This window comes from Molothrus aeneus, chromosome 6 (genome assembly GCF_037042795.1).
Source record: "Molothrus aeneus isolate 106 chromosome 6, BPBGC_Maene_1.0, whole genome shotgun sequence".
NCBI classification, from domain to species: Eukaryota; Metazoa; Chordata; class Aves; order Passeriformes; family Icteridae; genus Molothrus; species Molothrus aeneus.
Genome location: NC_089651.1, coordinates 55,003,774 through 55,022,585, shown reverse-complemented (window position 1 = coordinate 55,022,585; position 18,812 = coordinate 55,003,774). Strand labels below are relative to the sequence as shown.

General features: G+C 38.7%; 1 protein-coding gene across 1 annotated transcript in view; it reads left to right on the top strand.

Moving 5' to 3' along the window:
• JAG2 (jagged canonical Notch ligand 2) overlaps positions 1-18,582 on the top strand; it is a 68,712-nt gene extending 50,130 nt beyond the window's left edge. The window contains exons 13-26 of the mRNA XM_066552433.1: positions 2,071-2,221; positions 2,501-2,665; positions 3,227-3,340; positions 4,352-4,465; positions 4,830-4,943; positions 5,884-6,000; positions 6,646-6,673; positions 7,522-7,607; positions 9,795-9,908; positions 10,110-10,225; positions 11,441-11,686; positions 12,114-12,245; positions 13,262-13,418; positions 16,293-18,582. Coding sequence (XP_066408530.1) covers positions 2,071-2,221; positions 2,501-2,665; positions 3,227-3,340; positions 4,352-4,465; positions 4,830-4,943; positions 5,884-6,000; positions 6,646-6,673; positions 7,522-7,607; positions 9,795-9,908; positions 10,110-10,225; positions 11,441-11,686; positions 12,114-12,245; positions 13,262-13,418; positions 16,293-16,765 — 2,127 coding nt within the window. The 3' untranslated portion in view covers positions 16,766-18,582. The remainder of the gene's footprint in view (positions 1-2,070; positions 2,222-2,500; positions 2,666-3,226; positions 3,341-4,351; positions 4,466-4,829; positions 4,944-5,883; positions 6,001-6,645; positions 6,674-7,521; positions 7,608-9,794; positions 9,909-10,109; positions 10,226-11,440; positions 11,687-12,113; positions 12,246-13,261; positions 13,419-16,292) is intronic.
• Positions 18,583-18,812: the final 230 nt, after the last annotated feature.

Below are 18,812 nucleotides of genomic sequence, written 5' to 3'. Positions count from 1 at the left end.
CCTTTTGTTTCACTGGAGTGCTTTAGGTTCTCATCCTAATAATGCTGAGGCACCATAATTGAATTACCCTTCAACTAATCCTACTGCTATTGGTAGGAGTAGAATAATTGATATGTAATTATTTGTATTATATATAATGGTGATGATTAACATAATTACTAAAGGCAGGCAGATAGACAAGTATTAGCTCTCAGAACTTTGTCTGAGATAATTTTAGGAACATGGAGTTCTAGTGCTTAAGGACTCAGATCTGAAATATTGAAGTCTTAGTGGTAATTTCTGAAGTAATTAATGGTAAAGAAGATATTCCTCTTTTCTAGGGAGGACATTAGGCTTTTCAGGGTAAAATTATTTTGCATTAAGTATTCACTTTCTGGCTTTTGCTGATAGTCAAATTCATCTGGATGTTATGCTTAGTATCAAGTAGAGGCACTAGGCTAGAATTTTGTTGGATTTGCTCCAGAAATTTTTGTAGAGGATATTGGAGTGATCTCTCTTAAACACTGAACTAATTTTATTCTACATTATTTGCATCATTAAAGAAGTAGTACCCTCATTTTATTCAAAATTTAAAAGGACTGCAGATACCAACCAGTTTAATCAAACTGGTGCAGCACCTAATAGCTCATGAACTGTTTCTGCATAAGGATCATAACTTCAGTGCTCTACTCTGGGCTGATTCATACAATACTGTGTAATTAAAGTTTTAGCAAATGTGCTTGAATAATAGGGGGGAGTTGGCTGCTTGCCTTGTGTGCTGCAGGAAATATCTACCATTGATTCCAGATGCTAAAGTACCAGCTACTGAACTTGCATTGGGAAGGGGAAATTTACACTAATGGAAGGAAACAAATGGAGACATCTGATAGAGGAGATCTGAGAATCTTTCTCAGACCATAGCTATTTTTTTATAGCTTGCTTTGAATGTTCTGTGTAAGAGCACGAAATGATTTGCTAAAAATTTTCTGTTGTGACTGGAATTGTATGTGCTCCTCTGAATTAAATACTTAACACCATTTGTGTTCCTTCTCCTTTGGCTAGTTTGGCATTTTTCTCCTATTTAGCTACTGAACTGCTAAAAATAGGGATTAAAACCTCTACTGGACTTAGCTTTTCAACTTTACAGACATGAAATTATCTTTCTCCCAAGAGAGGTGTGAAGAAGGAAAAACTGACTGGAGGGGAGAAAAGCCATCCTCAAGAAAAATAATTTGGAGGAAAGACACTGTGATGTAAAAATATCCCTTTTGAGGCTGCTTTGTGGATTTTGAGACCAATTTAGGGCATCACAAATCAGTGATCTTGTGTGTCAGTCTAAAGCAGAAAGCAGCAGAATTGTTTTGCCACAGCAATGTCTATGTTAAACATAGCACTATGAAGACAAGGTTTAAATTTTGATCTCAGGATCAGATGGTCAGATTTCAAAGTGCATTTCATGTAACTATGTGTAAAGTGGTGTAGTGATGGTATTTTTTAACATAAGGTCCTGAGAAGCCAGGTCTAACTAGACCTACTTTGAGCAGGAGGTGGGAAGTAGCTGACCTCTAGAGGTCCCTTCCAAGCTGTGTGGTTTTATAATAAATTCTATGTGTTAATTGAGATGGGAAGAGAATTTGCTCTAGGGGATGGGATTTTGTTTAGGTTCTGTGCATTTTAAGTCCCTTGCAGACAGAAAGCTGGCAAGTGCACTGGTGTTTAGCTTGCCTTGTGGCACTTGGTACGTGGGTGTGAAGGACAGACAAGTGACTTATAATGATCCAGAGAAGTTGCAGTAAGGTGTCTCCTAATGGCTTAAGTAATTATTCACTGAGTTACTGCAAATGTGCTTATTCAGCCTCCTCCAAAGGAGTATTTTTTTAGCAGTGTCAGAAATGCTTTGTATTAGGATAGACTAGAGTAAGCTGAAGTTTCTCTGTCTTGCAGGGTGGAATGCAATATTTATGATTCATAAACCTTAAAACTTGAGGTTCCTTGTACATTAGCTTCATCTGTGTCTCTGGCAAAGCAGATAATGCTGCTTACTCCTGGGAAATGAAGCAGCTGCTGCTAACTGTGGTCTCTGTCTTACAGATGGATATTGATTTCTGTGAACCTAACCCTTGCCAGAATGGGGCTAAATGTTATGATCTGGGAGGAGATTATTACTGTGCCTGCCCTGATGACTATGATGGAAAAAATTGTTCTCATCTCAAGGACCACTGCAAGAACAATTCTTGTAAAGGTATCTGCTGTTGTCCATAAATCTGTCTTGATGGTGGTACATTAAAAAAAAGGCATTTTGGGGAATAGTATAATGCAGAAATGTTTTTATTGTACTCACTTTGACTTCATAAAACAGTGAGGCAATGAGAGGATGTGCTCCTCATTTATGAAGAGCTGGATGGTCACTTACAGCGAACATAAAATCATGTTTAGTTTTAATTCTTGTAAAGCTTCTTTTAAAACTAAAATCTGGTTGGTGATACAGATCATTAGCCTAAAGACCTCACTTCTTTTTCAGTAATAGACAGCTGTACAATAGAAGTCTTCACTAATGCTACCCAAGAAGGAATTCGTTTCATTTCATCCAACGTTTGTGGGCCTCATGGACGGTGCATTAGTCAGCCAGGAGGGAATTTCACTTGTGCCTGTGACAGAGGTTTTACTGGAACATACTGTCATGAAAGTAAGTAGGAGCTTGTAAAAGATTATTCTTTTTGCTATAAATTTATTTGAAAGGTAATGTTCTGAAGCTCTGCAACATAAAATAAAACATTTAGATTTCAGTAAAGTTGCGTAAGGTGCTGTTTCAGATGTACTGCTTGAAATTGTTTCTTCTGGTAGCAGTCTCTGTAGTGGTTTACACTTCCTCCACTGGTTTTAGTCCAGCTTCAGTGTAAATGTGTTTGTAGCCACTACCTTTATGCACAATCTTACAAGCCTCAGATTTCTCCAAAATGAGAACACAAAGAGGGGACCAGGACTTGTATTGCTGGTCTGGGTGTTTTTAAACCCCTGGATATTCTTGCCAGGTAAGTGTAATGCTCTGGTTGGACTTAACTTGCTCCATGAGAGACAATACAGCCAGAAACCCTACCAGGCTTGAAAGCAGATGTTTAAGCTTTTCTTTTGCATGTACAAATGCAGTAATAACTTTGTGCTGCTTTTCCTAGAGGCACAAGTGTAGATCGCTCCTCTGAGTAGGTGAAAACAGCCTTGAGCAATAATTGTTGACTTTTTGTTGCAGATATCAATGACTGTCTTGGGAAACCTTGCAAGAATGGTGGGACATGTATTGATGAAGTTGATTCATTTAGATGTTTCTGCTCAAGTGGCTGGGAAGGAGAGCTGTGTGACACAAGTGAGTACTGCTCAGTGTTGCAGGGCCAAATGATGCAGCCTTGTTGTAACAGAGATGGTTGGTATGTGCTTAATAATGGGGTAGTTTCTCTGTTCTATAATTGTCTTATTTGCAGAAATATTTTCAGAAATACCTTCAGGTAGCTGCTCTAAAAGCCTCAGTTCCTTTAATAGGAGCAGAATCTGATTCTTTGGTATAGTTCAGCATTTATTTCAGGAGGAGAAATCTTTTTGTCCTGGGGATAGGCAAGAGTGTTGGCCAGGAAGTGAACTGGGCCAGTTCATGGTTAAGACACCTCAGAGGAAACTGCAGTTGTTTATTTTTCTGCTCTGAATGAAGCCTGTTCTAAAACATGATGGCAAGGACTTGCTGAGACTTATTGCAGGACATGCATCAATTAAGATATGAAATACATTCTGAGCAGCTTTTGGCAGCTATTGCTGTCAGAAGAGCCTTTTGTGTGGTCTAGATGAAATCTGTTCTGGAATAGTTATGTTTCCCCTATTAAAATGTTTGTCTCAAGTGAAAGGCGCTTTCTCTAAAATCCATAATTTTGTAATGTGTGCACATATGTATGTATGTGGCTAACCCACCTCTAATGGCTGTAAATCTGTGTTTTAAAACAGAACAGAACAAGGGAGCCTTAATCGTCTCTTTGATCTCCCAGCATGTCCTGTGCTGGTGCTCCTTTACAGGACATGGTGGTCCCTACTAGAAAGCTCCTTCTGAAGTTCAGAATACAATTTGCTGTTTGTAAAAGCAAAGCTACTTTGGTGCTTTACTGGGAAGCCATACTGAATGGTCCTTCTAGGCAGTCAGAAAGTTATAATTCATGTTGTTCTGTACTAAATCACAGTATTTTCCTTGCTTGTATAAAGATAACCTCATAATAATACCTCTTCCTAGGTAGTACAAAATGTATTTTCTTTATAAAGAGATTTTTTTGTTTTGTTTTGTTTTCTCATGGCCTTGGCTGGGCTAGATCATCTAATTTAAATAACTTTTTTTTAGATTTCAATGACTGTTCTCCTAACCCATGTCACAACGGTGGCCGATGCATTGATTTGGTAAATGACTTCTATTGTGAGTGCAAGAATGACTGGAAAGGCAAAACTTGTCACTCACGTAAGTGTTCCTTGCTTTGATCTTTAGAGTACCCAAAGATTTATTTTCTTCTCGTGGGACTGGAGTTCCTGAAATTTAAAATAAAACAATCACAGTGGGAAAAAATAGGTGCACTTTCCTTACCCCTTCCAGTTTCCCAGTCACAAAATGGAACATTTAAAAAATGTATTCCTTCATGTAGTGAAACGGTTTCGTGAGAGATGTCCTTAGCTTCCATTCTTTGGGTTGTTTATTGTAATACAGCAGCAGAACAATGTGTTTCTGGTACTGGTGCATTTAAATATGAAGTCTCTTTAATTTTGTGATTTAAAAGTACCTTCAACAAGACCAATGGAAGTTACAACTGCTTTGTTGTGGTGTGTAGGTGAATACCAGTGTGATGCAAACACTTGCAGTAATGGTGGGACGTGCTATGATGATGGGGACACATTCCGCTGCTCCTGTCCCCCAGAGTGGATAGGAAGTACTTGCAACACTGGTAAGCTTCTAAAATTTTCTACAGATGGAGCAGAGAAATGTTTAAATAAACAACTGTTTAGTAAACAGACACTGTTTTGGCTGACCAGTTCAAAGCTGTTCCAGTTGGGTGGTGACTGAAATTTCAGTAATTTCTTCCACTTATCTGACATGATACTGATTTTTAGGAAACAGTTCTTCTCTGGCTTCTTACATGGTCTTTTCCATAGCTTCTCTCCTAAGCAGTTTTAGAAAACAGGGGCTTGTGTCTTGACTTTTCTTTTGGTCTTTAGAGGCCCTGTGTAAATATTTTCCTGGGAATTTATTCCCCTGCTTGGCTTGCAGAGTCCCAAGGTTTGTCATCATGAGGTGTGTGAGCAGGCATACTCAGGAAAAATGAAATTAGGAGGTTCTTCCTGAGGGATTTGCAGGGTTAATGCCTGCTGTAGGGAACTACTTGATTTTGGTTTTTTTCCCTTTGGAGACTGAATGTAGTATCTGTGTTGCATCTTTCTGAAAATGAAACTTCCATTATGATCAGGAAGTAAAATGAAGATAATTTAGTAGAGTTTTTCTACTTTTTAGATACAATTGCAGCTTTTAACCAAAACCTGATCTTTAAATACTTGTGTTTTATTGCAAAGAACACCTCACAGCCTGGGTAACTCACTGCCAAAGTAATAATTTAGCAGTACTTGAAGAATGCTTACATAAATGGGGCAGAAAGGAGGTAATTCCTTTTTATTAAAATTTCATGGTTCAGTTAAACAATTGAATTGGGACCATGGTGAAGGTGGGTGAGCCACTGTTGTGTGATTGAGTATTTCTGGATGGCTTTTTTTGATATTTTCTAAGTTTTTAACTGTTGACTTAAATGCTGTTTAGGATTGTGACACTGACATACCCAGATGATAGGTACTCTTTGTTTTCTGGGCTAACAGACAGTTTTTCTGTTTTCAAAGCTAAAAACAGCAGCTGTATTCTGAACCCTTGCATGAATGGTGGAACGTGTGTTGGCAGCGGGGATTCCTTCTCATGCATCTGCAAGGAAGGATGGGAAGGACGCACATGCACACAGAGTAAGGCTTTTCTCTTTCTTCCCCTGCATCCCCCTGGGATATTGGGAGTGTCTGGCAGAGAGCTGTTAACTGAAACAAAGCAAGTTTATGGGGTTCATGTGCCAAAATATCTGAATCATTCAGAGTGGGAGGTAGGTAAAGAAGACGATGCTCGAGTAATGAATGAAGAGTTTGTCGTGCTGCTTTTTGCATCCAGTCTCTGCCAAAATAAGACTCTCAGCATTCTATAAAAATACAATTTTGGAAATGTATGCAGAGCAGGAAAAAAATAATAATTCTAATAATGAAGAGTATCTGGAAGACAGGCAGTAGTGTATAAGCCATTTTCTCTGAGAGTAGCTGTTAACTACTTTGACATACCAAGACAATGAATTGGTTAGGTGGAGTAAAGCCTGCAACCTTAATTTTTATTTTTTCCCCCAGGGTGTAACTTTGGGAGTGGGAGGGAAATTCTAAATTTGAGTTCTGCTTTTATGCTGCCTACTGTTGATATATATGAAAATTGAACTTTTTTATTCAAGTGTGGAAGAAAACATTAATTTCTGTATATTTCTTATCAAATATAGTGGCTTCTGAACTATAGTGTTCATATTTTAGAAAATAAATTGTGCCACTATTTACACTAGCCAATATTCTTTTTTCTAGACACCAATGACTGCAACCCTCATCCATGGTAAGTACATGAACTCCAGTCCTGTACCTATTGTGAAAATACAAATGAGCACAGTAATATGGATTTACATTACAGATTGGAACCAATTTAACTCTAAAATAATTGAAGCCAGCCTCTGTAAAATATCTTATAACCATTTTTTTTGCTGTGCCATATTCCTTGACAGCACCAAAGACCACAAAACCATCTTGAGTTGATTCATGTATGAACAAAGAAAAGTATTTTAGTGTAGTCTCCATGGTGGAACTGACCAGTAAATTACAATGATAGGAAGTGAATCAAGTACAATAACATTTGAAGCATTTGTAATTAGATAGAGTAAAAAATGAGAAATCAAAACCTGTTAGTTTACAGTTAATAATTTTAAATAATATAAAAATGTCCTGGGTGACCAATTACTATGTATAAACATGTTTAAAAACAAAACTGAATTTTTGGGAGATAAAGTGGGAATATTTTAAATACAGAGGCTGATATTTATGGTTGAAGGGGGAAAAAACTGACGTGGATGAAATAGTCTGCCTTATCTTTCTCAGTTGTCCAGTCTGATGCCATCATCTGTGCTTCATGTATTAAAAAAACAACCAAATTTGGAAAACCTAGGGCTTTCTTTGTATTCACTGGAAAGTGCTGTTCTGCCTTCTTGGATGTGCTTCCTCATGCATCTGTAGGATGTTGCTGTTTAGCTGCTGACTTGCTAAGCAATATTGTTTATCTAGCTTTATGGTTTTGCTCTTGATAGAAATAAATTGTCCCCCTAAAGAGCAGCAGAAGCTTTAATTAACAAAGCTTTAATTGACCAATGAAGCAATGTGGATGGCTTGTTGAGCACCCTTTTTTATTCACAGTTACAATGGAGGGATCTGTGTTGATGGAGTGAACTGGTTCCGATGTGAATGCGCCCCTGGCTTTGCTGGTCCTGACTGCAGAATCAGTAAGTACCTGCATGGTTGTACCACTCTGCACAAATTGGAAAGAACACCTGGTGACCCTTTTTACATTAGCTCAGCTGAATTCCAAATAATGAAGCAGAAGCCACCTGTTAGCCAGGTATTGATACCTTGTAAATAATAGCAGGTTATGTTCTGTTACTCATTTCATTGCATGGCACTGAAATAAGTTAGCTTAAATCATGTTTCAAGACTTGATTGCTGGATTTTCTTGGATAATTCTGATGTTTCTGGGGTGCTGGCTTCATAGGAGCTTAAATTTTAAATAGTTCTCTGTTGATAAATATCTTGTTGGTAAAGATGACATATATCTGAATGTGTTCCACTTAATGTAAGAAACCAGAATGCACTGAGACATTCCAAATGGAAACAAAAACATTGAGTGTAGTGCTGGCACATGAATAACAGAAGTGTGATAAAGGTCTTTCAAAGCTAGAAAACAAACCTGTTACACTGCAATTATTCTGAAGGGCAGAGGCCAAAAAGAAGGAGAAAAACAGACCCTAAAAGTATTTTGAAGTGTTGTGGAACAAGCTGATGGGGGGGGGGGGGGGGGGGGGTTTGTTGTTTGGTTGTGTTTTGGGGGTTGTTGTGGTTTTGTCTTTTTGAAGGAATTTTACCATTTTGACTTGAATGGATATATACCTTTTTTTTTTTTTACTTTCTGCTTTGGAAGTTCAGACTTTGAATATTCTGTAGCCTCAAGGCTTCTGGGCTTGGTCCTTCCACTCCACCAGTATGGTGATGTGCTTTCAAGTTGAGACTTCATCCTCATTCTGGCATAGAGCAAACAAGCCAGCACTTCTGGTTGGAGGGGCAGCACTTGTGGAAGCATCAGCTTAGTGGTATCTCAGTACAGAAGGAGGCATAGCAATCATTGTGTGTCTAGATCCAGATGCCCAGAAAGGGATATTGAATTCTCCTTGCCTGCTTCTCTTCCCCTTAAGGCTAGGATGTCACAAATACAAATACTGTGCCTTTATAATGGAGCTGCAGACATTTTTTTACTTGTTTAGACTAGTATAGATGGAAGGAGTAGCTCTGAAAAAAATGCCTTTTGTGGCTGATTCAGAAACAGAGTTAAATCACCTTTTTCAGTATATGGAGACTGGAGAATCTTAAACCTATATAGTGTGAAGACAGGAAAGAGTTGAAATTTAGATCTTACTGCACTTTTGAAGGAAGTTAAAATAGAACCCAAAGCCCTTCTATATCTGTTGGATTGCTTTGCATTGCCTACAAGTGTAACAGTCTCACTGCTGCCATTTTTCATGTTCACTTTCAAAGTTCTGTACTTTAAAATGAGCTGATACTATGTATCAGACAAGAACTGGTGTTTAGACAGTTTTCTCTGGGGTTGGAAAGGGCATTCATACTCAATGGAAGAAAAGTTTCAGAAGATGCTTTGAAGGAGAGATATTTCTGGTTGAAAATGAAGCAGTTGGTGCCTGTGGCTCACAGCTTGATGAGCTGGTTTCTGTTGCACAAATCAGTATCGGTCACTTCCCCAGGATAACAAATGACACATTGCTGTCCATCTGAATGGACCATGCTTCCCTGCCTTTTCCCATGGTTTTCTGTGGCTAACCCCTTTGAAGGTTTTTTTAAAGAGGCTTTTATGCTAAGTATCTATGTATTAAATTAATCTACTCACTATTTCAAGGTTATTAATGTTCATCAAATGTGTGTTACAAACTGAACTGTTACTCTTCTGCCTTTTGGTCAGTTGTATTGCAGCAAGTCACTTCTTTGAGCATTGTTGAGCAACATCATTGTTCAGGTCTTGCACTCTGATAACTTCATGCAAACACATGCTTTTGTGTGAAGCCTAAATGTCTGAGATTAGTGCCAGAACAGGATGTGGGACTTGTTCTGTAGCTGAATGTGGACAAGGCATTAACACCTTCAGCTGTCCAACACCTCTGCTCTGTGAGATGAGTCAGCATATGACTGCCGTTTTGATTACCAGAACTTCAATTAGGGTGCAATTATGAGAAATCTGTTATGGGGTATTGCTGAAATGGCAGACCTGTTTAATTACAAGATTAATTCTGTAGCCACACTGTCCTTTGCTTTTACAGAAAGAAGGTACTGTTAGATTACACCTCAGTAAATTATTAATTACAATGTCCTGTGTCCTTGTCACTGAGTTTTACCTATTTTCTGTCCAGATATTGATGAATGCCAGTCTTCTCCTTGTGGGTATGGTGCCACCTGTATAGATGAAATAAACGGATACCGATGCACTTGTCCCCCTGGAAGAGTTGGTCCTAGATGCCAAGAAGGTATTCTGATATCTGCTGTTAACCTTTACCCAAAACACAACAGGGCACAATGTAGCCAGTATAAAGTTTATATACAGTATTCTGATATGTAAGGAATAGTAGCCAATATTTTTAATTTAAATTTGTATAGTATTTATTATATAACTTGAAGAGGTGAAGTGTCTGAATGTGCTTTTTGTTTGGGTTTTTCTTTTTCTTTAGTGATTGGAATTGGAAAGCCTTGCTGGCTTAAAGGAATGACCTTTCCCCATGGCAGCCGGTGGGAACAGGAGTGCAACAGCTGCCACTGTTTGGATGGACGTATTGACTGCACCAAGGTAGGCATTTTGGCCTATTTTCTTAAATTCCTGTGGCTGAAACAAACTCATTGTTCTTCATATACCAGTTAGTCTTTGTCTCCTCTAAATTTTCTTTGGCTTTTTTTTTTTTAACAAAAAAAGTGGCTTCCTGTAAAAGTAGTTATGGATTTTCTTTAATGCATAAGTTACTGTCCTGCTGTCAACCTGCTAGAACAGGTTCTCTAGACCACTTGTTGTAGAAAATAAAATATGAGCTGGAATAAAGGATAAATAAATCACACTGCTGAAGCTTTGCAAACACAGTTTTAGAACTCCTAATTTACTGAAATATGAGTTCCAAGGTGGAGGACATGTAGGAAGAAATTTTTCACTGAGTATTAACTGCCTTTTTGTATTGTTCAGTATTTTTGTGTTGTTCTTCAGTACCTTTATGAACTGACAGCTTTCAACCTTTGTATATTTATAGTGGACTAGATCCTGGTGGTTTTGTGACTGAGCAAAAGAAAGACCTAAATGTAGATTGAACATGTGCCTTAAATTCAACTCATCCACATGTGGATTTCTTCCATGTGTAATGGAACACTTGCACTTTCTTGCAGACAATTGTGCTTTAAGAAATCCCTAAGTTCCTAATAGCTGTGCAGTACTATGTAGGATCTTAAGGGCTATGTGGAATTGTAGAATATCTTGAGTTGGAAGGGATCCCCAAGGATCATCCAAGTCCAGTTCCTGGCATGGAGCTGTGTTTGGAAATTGCTGCACCCCAGTAATTTGTGGGTACCAGCAAACTGTTACCTTTTGGGAGCATGGTTGGAGTGGTTGTGCTTATCACCAATGTGCATCAGGTCTTCACATATTCTGCATTCTCTGGCAGGGGTCTCAGTTATGAATTTTGAAGAAATTCTTCATAGCAATGTTGCTCTTGCTATATCTTAGAAGCCTAGAGGACCAGATTAAAATAAATGCTAAGTTTCTATATAACTCAGTTAAGTGGGACAGATCCATAAGCTTCTAAGAGATATGCCCAGTCAGTGGTTCCTCAGATTATCTTTGCACAGATTTTTACTCTTGTGGCTGTACTAAATGTCCTAATTTTGTGGAAGAGCAGCTCCATCTGCTAATGGAACTACAGCAGTATCAAAAGACAGATCTTTTTCTGTGTGAATTGCTTATTTGGATTTGATGCATGAGAGCAACTACCTGTAACAGTGCTTCATTCTTTTTATTTCCTAGGTGTGGTGTGGAAAAAAGCCTTGTCTGTTACACAAATACTGGGATAATTCCAATAACCAGTGTCCCATGGGTCAAGAATGCCAGGAGAAATATATGAAATGCTTTCAGCCACCATGCACAGACTGGGGAGAATGCAGTGCCTCTGAACCTCTGCCTATCAATATCAAGTGTCTGCCTAATTCTGGGTACTTGGACAATGACTGTGCTAGAATTACTTTAATTTTTAATGGAGACAAAGTCCCCCAGGTGAGAATGGAATTCTTAATGAAGTGTGGCAATATAGGTAGGGATCTATTCTATGTCACAGCATGCAAGATTAAGGTTTCTAGTATGACTCCTTGCTATTATAAGCTTGGAAATTTTATTACTAGACTCCTGTTGCTTTTAATGGAGCTTTGTCTAAAGGATGTGGCAAAATTTGGATTGGTATTGAATATTCTGTCTTCTTGAGTCTTGAAGAACTATTTACATTTCAAGTTCAGACTGTACTAACATAATCATGCAAGCTCAGTTTTTTGCCCTTCATTCAAAATGCTGTGCTTCACTTTTCTGCCCTTTCTTGCTCCCATCTTTTCTGCCTTGATCAGTTCTTAGCAACTGTAACTCTGAAGATCCTTATTTTTATGTGCTTTTTCTTCAACTAAAACAACACAATCTCCCTTGCTTCTAACAGGGCACTACAACAGAAAATATCTGTTCTGAAATCCGGTATTTACCAGCTACTAGGACTGTTTCTAGGGACAGAACTCTGATAATATTGTGTGATCCATCTTACTCCACAGAGAACGCAGTGGAAGTTGCTATTGTAAGTATGAGACGTGTGTCTATATGTATACAAATATGTTTTCTTATTACTTTTTGCTGGGGAAGAAGTTGTTCAAGCTTGTTTTACTTGAATTCAGGTGGACCAATCCGTGGCCTAGTCCTGTCAGCAAAGCAATTTTGTGATCTCACAATTTCCTACACTGCCAGAGAGCTAAAACTGCAGGTTTTGTTAATGACAGATGGCTACAACAAGCTCATGATAAATTACTTCAAAGACCAGTTCAGCCCAAATTTAGTGAACAGGTGCCTACTTGTTCTGTCAGAAATCTTGGGCGCTTGACCTTCTCAGTAAGGAGCTATGGTTACAGGTGGCTGGATTGTTCGTGTGAAGAGGTTTCTGCTGTGCATTTAGTGCATGGCTGCTTCAGGGATGCTCTTTAAACATGAGGTACTAAGTGAGAAGTGGAACAAGGTACAAGTCAAGTAGATGAAAATAACTGTTGCCCTAATGAACTAAAGACTTATTTTAGATGCATTTAGAGCTCAATCCCTCCATTACTGTGTATAGCTTAGTTTTCAAGAAAGAGTTAATCTTCATGGTAAATGTTTATCCAGGCAGAAGCTGGACTGTATGTCTCTGCTAGTACTGTAAAGAACATGCTGAGCCATGATGCAGGGACCAAAGTGTATGGTATAAATAGAGCAGACTGTTATTAGTCCAAGCTTCTGTCTAGATAATCCACATGTCTTGAACTGCTCCAAACTATGACTAAGTTTAGCTCATCAGTTTAAGTAACATGGAAGTCACTGCCTATGCTTTGAGGTATGTTAAATTAACAAGTAGGTGTGCTACCCACCAAGTCTGACACTGCGTCTGCAGTTTGGGTAGAGCCAGCCATGCTGTTGCTGTGGTAAGCTTGTAGAGAACTGTTTGTAGCTACTGTCAGGCAAATTCAACTGAGTGAACTCAATTAAAGTGTTGCTAGATTTAAAAAGTACATTTCCATGGTTAGGTGACTGCAATAACTTCTTGCTTTCCCCCTTCACTCCCTTTAGTCCTTTGTCCCACACCGAGATGAACAAGATAACAGCCTCATTCAGAATGCTGCTAACACAATAGTCAATGCCATCACCAAGCGACAGAACAGCACGGTCATGCTGGCAGTAACTGAAGTCAAAGTGGAAACCATCGTTGTTGGGAATTCATCATCAGGTAAGGTTCCAATGCATACCTCCTCTGTGGTGTGTTTTTTGTTCCCCTGCTGTCAGACTTCTCTTATCTTTCTGTACACATTGGAGAAAATGATCCACCGGGTTGTGTTTTTAGTTGCTGTTACTCACTGAAGAGAAAGCGGCTTTGAAATCAAGGTTCTGTCCTTGTGTGCTACTTTAAACTTAACCTCATCCCTAAGTGATATGCCCAGATACTCTTGCCATGGTTTTGGCTCTGACTGCCAGCCCACCTCTCCAGCCCAAGCACACCTTTCATAAGATCAGCGGTTGTTGTGTGCAGTTCCAAGCCTGTCCAGTTCTCCTATGTTAACCTTAAACCAGCCTCGGCCCTTGATGCTGCTGTACTGAGGCTGTGAGGAAATGAAAATTCAGGAGAGAGAAGGTGTGGTGTGATACCAATCTCTTCTGAAGTGCTTATGTGCTATTTATTTACCTTACCAAGAGTTAAAGATGTCTAGTTTCTTCCAATACTTGGCCATGATGTAAAACTTCGCTCTCCTTTTCAACATGTGTTTCTCACTAGTGCACAGCTGGCTTGAAATGCAGCATTCATTCCTCTTTAAGAGGATATGGTGTGATTGGAGACCTTTATCTCCAAGAGCTGTGCCAAACTGAGCGAGTGGAGGTTTTGCATGCCAGTGTTCCTGCCTGGGGGAGGCAGGAGATGGGCTTGTGGAAGACCGCTGGTAGGCTTAAGTTCAACCAAGCCCCAGAGTGAAAAGCTTACAATGGTAGGAGGCTCTCCCAACTTTTTCCTAGACCTCCCCAACATAATCTTCTGGAAGATCTTCTATCCATAGTCTAAACAATTAGGAGATTGCCTGGTTCCACTTCCCTTGCATTTTCCTTCTAGGAAATGCCTTTCATCTGTTAAAGTCTTGGCAAATGCTCTGTTTCTTCAGCTTTCCTGAAGGAGTGTGCCTGCCTTAAACAGCAGTTGTGTAGGAGATAAGGATTTGAGCTGGGATTTGGGCATGCCTCAGCCCTCTGGCTTTTCTGATTGCTTATTAAATTCTAGGGCTAAAGGGCTGCAGATTACTTTGCCTCCCACCTCAATAAGATTTAAAGAGTCTCCTAAAATAGTGAATTAATTTGGATCCTCTTGCAAAATGGTTTCCAGACTCCTCATTTTAATATGGGGGCTCAGTATTGACCACTGGCCCTTAGTTCTTAAGTGGAGTTGTTATGAAGCAAACTGTAACCTGGTTTTGGATTGTATTTGTTTTACTGCTGCCCCTTAATTGGTTGAGGTGGGTGAAAACCTATCAGAAAATGTGCTTGAGAGCCCTACGTGTTGAGAATCTCATTTGCGTGGGATGTTTGAGTGTCTAGGTGAAGTTGATAATTTAGATGCTTCATTGATTTCCTCTAGCTTTAAGAAAAAGTAGTCTGAATTTGGAGTCTGTATGCCAAAAATTCTGTATGAAGAACCTGTTACTAAGTGAACTTGGATCCATGGTCATATGATGAAATAATAGATGTGATAGCAGTGAGAATGCAAGCTTTGTATTCTAATCTTGGAGAAGCTGTTATGAAGAGCTCCTTTTTCTTTGAAGTATTTCTCCCATTCATGATTTAATGTTAGGTTGCTTATGAAAAATCAGGAGAGAATAGCAGTTATTCATGTGAGTGCAACCCTTCCCATAACTGTTAAAATATAATTTTGAGATCCCTTGAGGCCAGCCATGTTGGCAGTGTACTCACCTTCCTGTACCAAAAGGAAACGTTTGAGAATGTGTCACATTCCGCATAAGAATGTGCTCAGAAGGCACTTGAACATTGGAGGGAAGGACTGTGGTGTTGAAACACTGGTTGTTTTTGTATAGTCATTTCCAGGTTATTCTATAAGCAGATGTCTTAAAACTGCTGAGGGAATTTATGTTTGGATCAGGCATTAGAGTGGTGGGTTGACAGCATTTGTCTGCAGAGCTGTTGAACAATCCCCTTGCTCTATATAAAAAAAAGCACCTCATCTATTGTTGCCCCTTACCATGTGTGAGTTTTTGCTTATCAAGAACAGAAAAAAAGCTGTTATTCTCTCCTAGCTGTACAGCTCTTGAGGAAGGGGGGCAGAAGAAATCCAAATAAATGTAAAATTTCCAGAAATGTTTTCCTAGAGAAATAATCTGTGTCTATGTGGGGGGACACTATAATGAGATTTGGATTGAGAGATTGGAGAAAAGCAATTGCCTCAACAACTTTTGTTTGCTCATTGAGCAGTGAAGACTCTTCTCCCTAGGGCAAATATTCTCATATTTCATCCTGAGGTAGAAAAGGAGCTTGCTGAAGAATTCATGACCCATTTGGTTACCCATTTGGTAGCCCTAACCTGGATGTTTTTGGAGATCATTGATACATAAATGTCTGTAGACACTGATGGTAAAGGACTGTTCTTTCTGATGATAAATGCAGGTGCAAGTGCCAGTACTCTAGAGCAACTTAGGTGTACAGTACTCCATTGTCTGCCTCCTGCTAGGGTAAGAGTTTTCTTAGAATAAAAACCTTGTCGTAGCAGGATTACTCAGGTTTTCTTGGCCAACTTTGCATAGATGCTAGAGAAAGATGCTACTTATCAAAACCATTTTGTCTGTTGGAGGGGACAAAAGATCTCAAATGGAGCTTTCCTCCCTCATCATCAATCATGTAAAGCTAAACTAGTAAAGAGCACTTTCAAATGGACCTGGTGCATTCAGGCAGTTGTTATTGTGCTGTAAAAACATCTTACTTCCTTCCTCCTAAAAATGGTTGAGGGGATCACCTGTAGTCAAGTATGGATCCTTCTCTTGCAATTGTCCAGTGCTATATATTTTGTTCTGTTAACACAAGACTTTATTTCTTTCCATTTGCCCTCCAGATTATTTGGTTCCAATTCTTTGTGCGGTGTTTAGCATTGTGTGGCTGACTTGTATCATCATCTGCGTGTGGTGGACTCGGAAGAGGAGAAAAGAGAGAGAGAGAAGCCGTCCTCCCAGAGAAGAGGGTGCCAATAACCAGTGGGCACCTTTAAATCCCATAAGAAATCCTATAGACAGATCTTACAGTAACAAAGACATTCGTTATGAATGCAAAAACTTCATATCTCCTCAAAAGAGAACTTGTGATGCAGTGGAGGAGTATGTAGAGTATGAGGAAGAGGAGGATGAAGAGGAGGAAAGAGATGAGGAAATGGACAAATTCCTCTCTCACAAACTCGCAAAGCCTTTGCCGACAAAGGTGTCTGACACATCAGAGAGCAGTCCAGTAAAGAAATCCCACCAAATAGGCAAAATGGACAACAGATCTGTAAAAAATGTGAATGCATCAAACTTTGAAGGCAGTAGAGACTAACCTGTATTTGGGATGTAGGCAGACTGCGCCTGCTGGGGAGGGGAAAAATTGACATCTCCACTTTGCATCAAGGACTAAAGATATCTGGAGTCAAATGTTCATAGTTTCTTTATTTTGCGTAAAAAAAATAAATAAAAATAATAAATAAAATTTATTTTGTTTCTTTAGCCTTGTATAAATTATTCAATGACTGTCAGATGAAAAAAAAATGAGTAATCTTTGATAGTTGCTATTTTTGTAAAGTTTACTTATAATACACTCGCTGTGTGGCAGAGGAGAGGTTGTATTTTCAATATGTGTAAAGTTTATTACAAAAGACTGTACACTGTTTACAGAATGTATTTCTTTTTATTACTTGCTCTAATTTAATGGTGGCTTTAAAACCTCCTGGTTGAGGAAATTGTGTGAACTTTAAACTGCTTTCTTGACTTTGAATCTCTATTAATGGCAGCTCACTGCACTTGTTACGTTAGTAGCTTCTGTAAGATTTTTTCCAAATTTGCCTTACACACTTTGTAATAGGAACAAAAAAAAATTATAGAGATCTTTCAACTGTGGTTTAAAAGTGGCCTTTTTATTTCTGTTGAATTACTTTAGAATTGCAGTATTGAAGCATGTGACAAGTGCCTTGAGATTAAACTTTTTCTATAGCAACTGTCAAAGACTGCCATATCAATATAGTAAAATTGTGAGAACTCTAGGTTCCCCAACTGACACAGTTTATTTTCTAATAGTGAAAGTGCTTTTTTGTAAATATGTACATATTAAATGAATCACTCTGTATATTTGATTTAATAAGTTAAATATTTTGGTCTTTTTTTTTTTTACATGTCATTCCTTTTAATTTATGTTGCAGAAAAGGAGGTTCTATGGCAGTTTATAAGACTTTTTTTTGGTATTATGTCCAGATTAGAAAATGATGTTAATACAATCAATGTTAGGAATCTGTTGGTCATTTGTATTTACATAGGAGCATAACCACTTACGTGTAAATAGATCCAGAAATGTTTGTTTATCCCCATGTTCAGCCCATCTCAAGAACACTAACGGGTGCATCTACTGTACAGTACCAACATAGAGAGGCATTGTTTTTTCTTTTGTGAATATGTTAATTACATGTGGTATTACTTTTTTTGCGTTTAAATACAGGCCTAATGAAGGGAACAATATTTTCCTCAGTGTTGTTTCTGTTGTGCTTTATTCATCTTTCGCTCTAAAGGAAAAAGGCTGGCAAGCTCAGAGGATGGGAGTACCTCAGTAGAAATGGTTAAATGTTTTGGAAGGCTTATGCTTTTTTTTTTTTTTTAAGGCTTTTATTATTGCTGTTAAATGGGCAGACTATAAGTTTATTTTAATTACTGAAGAAGCATAACACTACATATACCTAGTTACCCTACCACTGAGAAGAACGGATGTCTGAGAGTGTAAACTCTGGCCCACGAACAATGTAAACATGAATGTTTTGAAACCAGTTATTTTATACAGGAATGCAGGATTTGCTTTGCAGGATCATCTGTTTTAGTACATTTCTTTGACATGTTCTTAAAAAAAAAACCTTTCAGAAAAGAAACTATTTATTAAAGCATTTTATAATGATGTTTGTTGTAACTTTTTTACTTGTGCTAAATATTCAAAACTTATTTTGATAACCTGGTTAGGAGTTAGTTTAGAAAAGGGTACTATCCTTCTCATGTTCCCCAGTATAATCCTGAGTATTTAAACCAAAAACACTTTTTTTCTGCTACTCTTGTAACTTTTTGTACTGTAATGCTGCTGTCTTCCATAATCTAATAAAATGATTCCCTCATTGTGTGTAAGATACTGCACATTGTTGTTTGCTTTCTAAGTGCTTGGAGCTCAGGTGTGACCAGGCTAAAGAGAGGAGGAATGAAAGTCCAGGTTTAATTCCCGGTACTTCCCGTAACCCCAGCGTGCAGCACTGAGCTCCAGCACTTCCTGAGCCATGGGCAGCCTGCAGAGGAGGTGCTGTCCCCTGGGCCTTAGGGACCCCTCCAGCTCTCCCTGCAGAGCACAGGGGCTGTGTTTA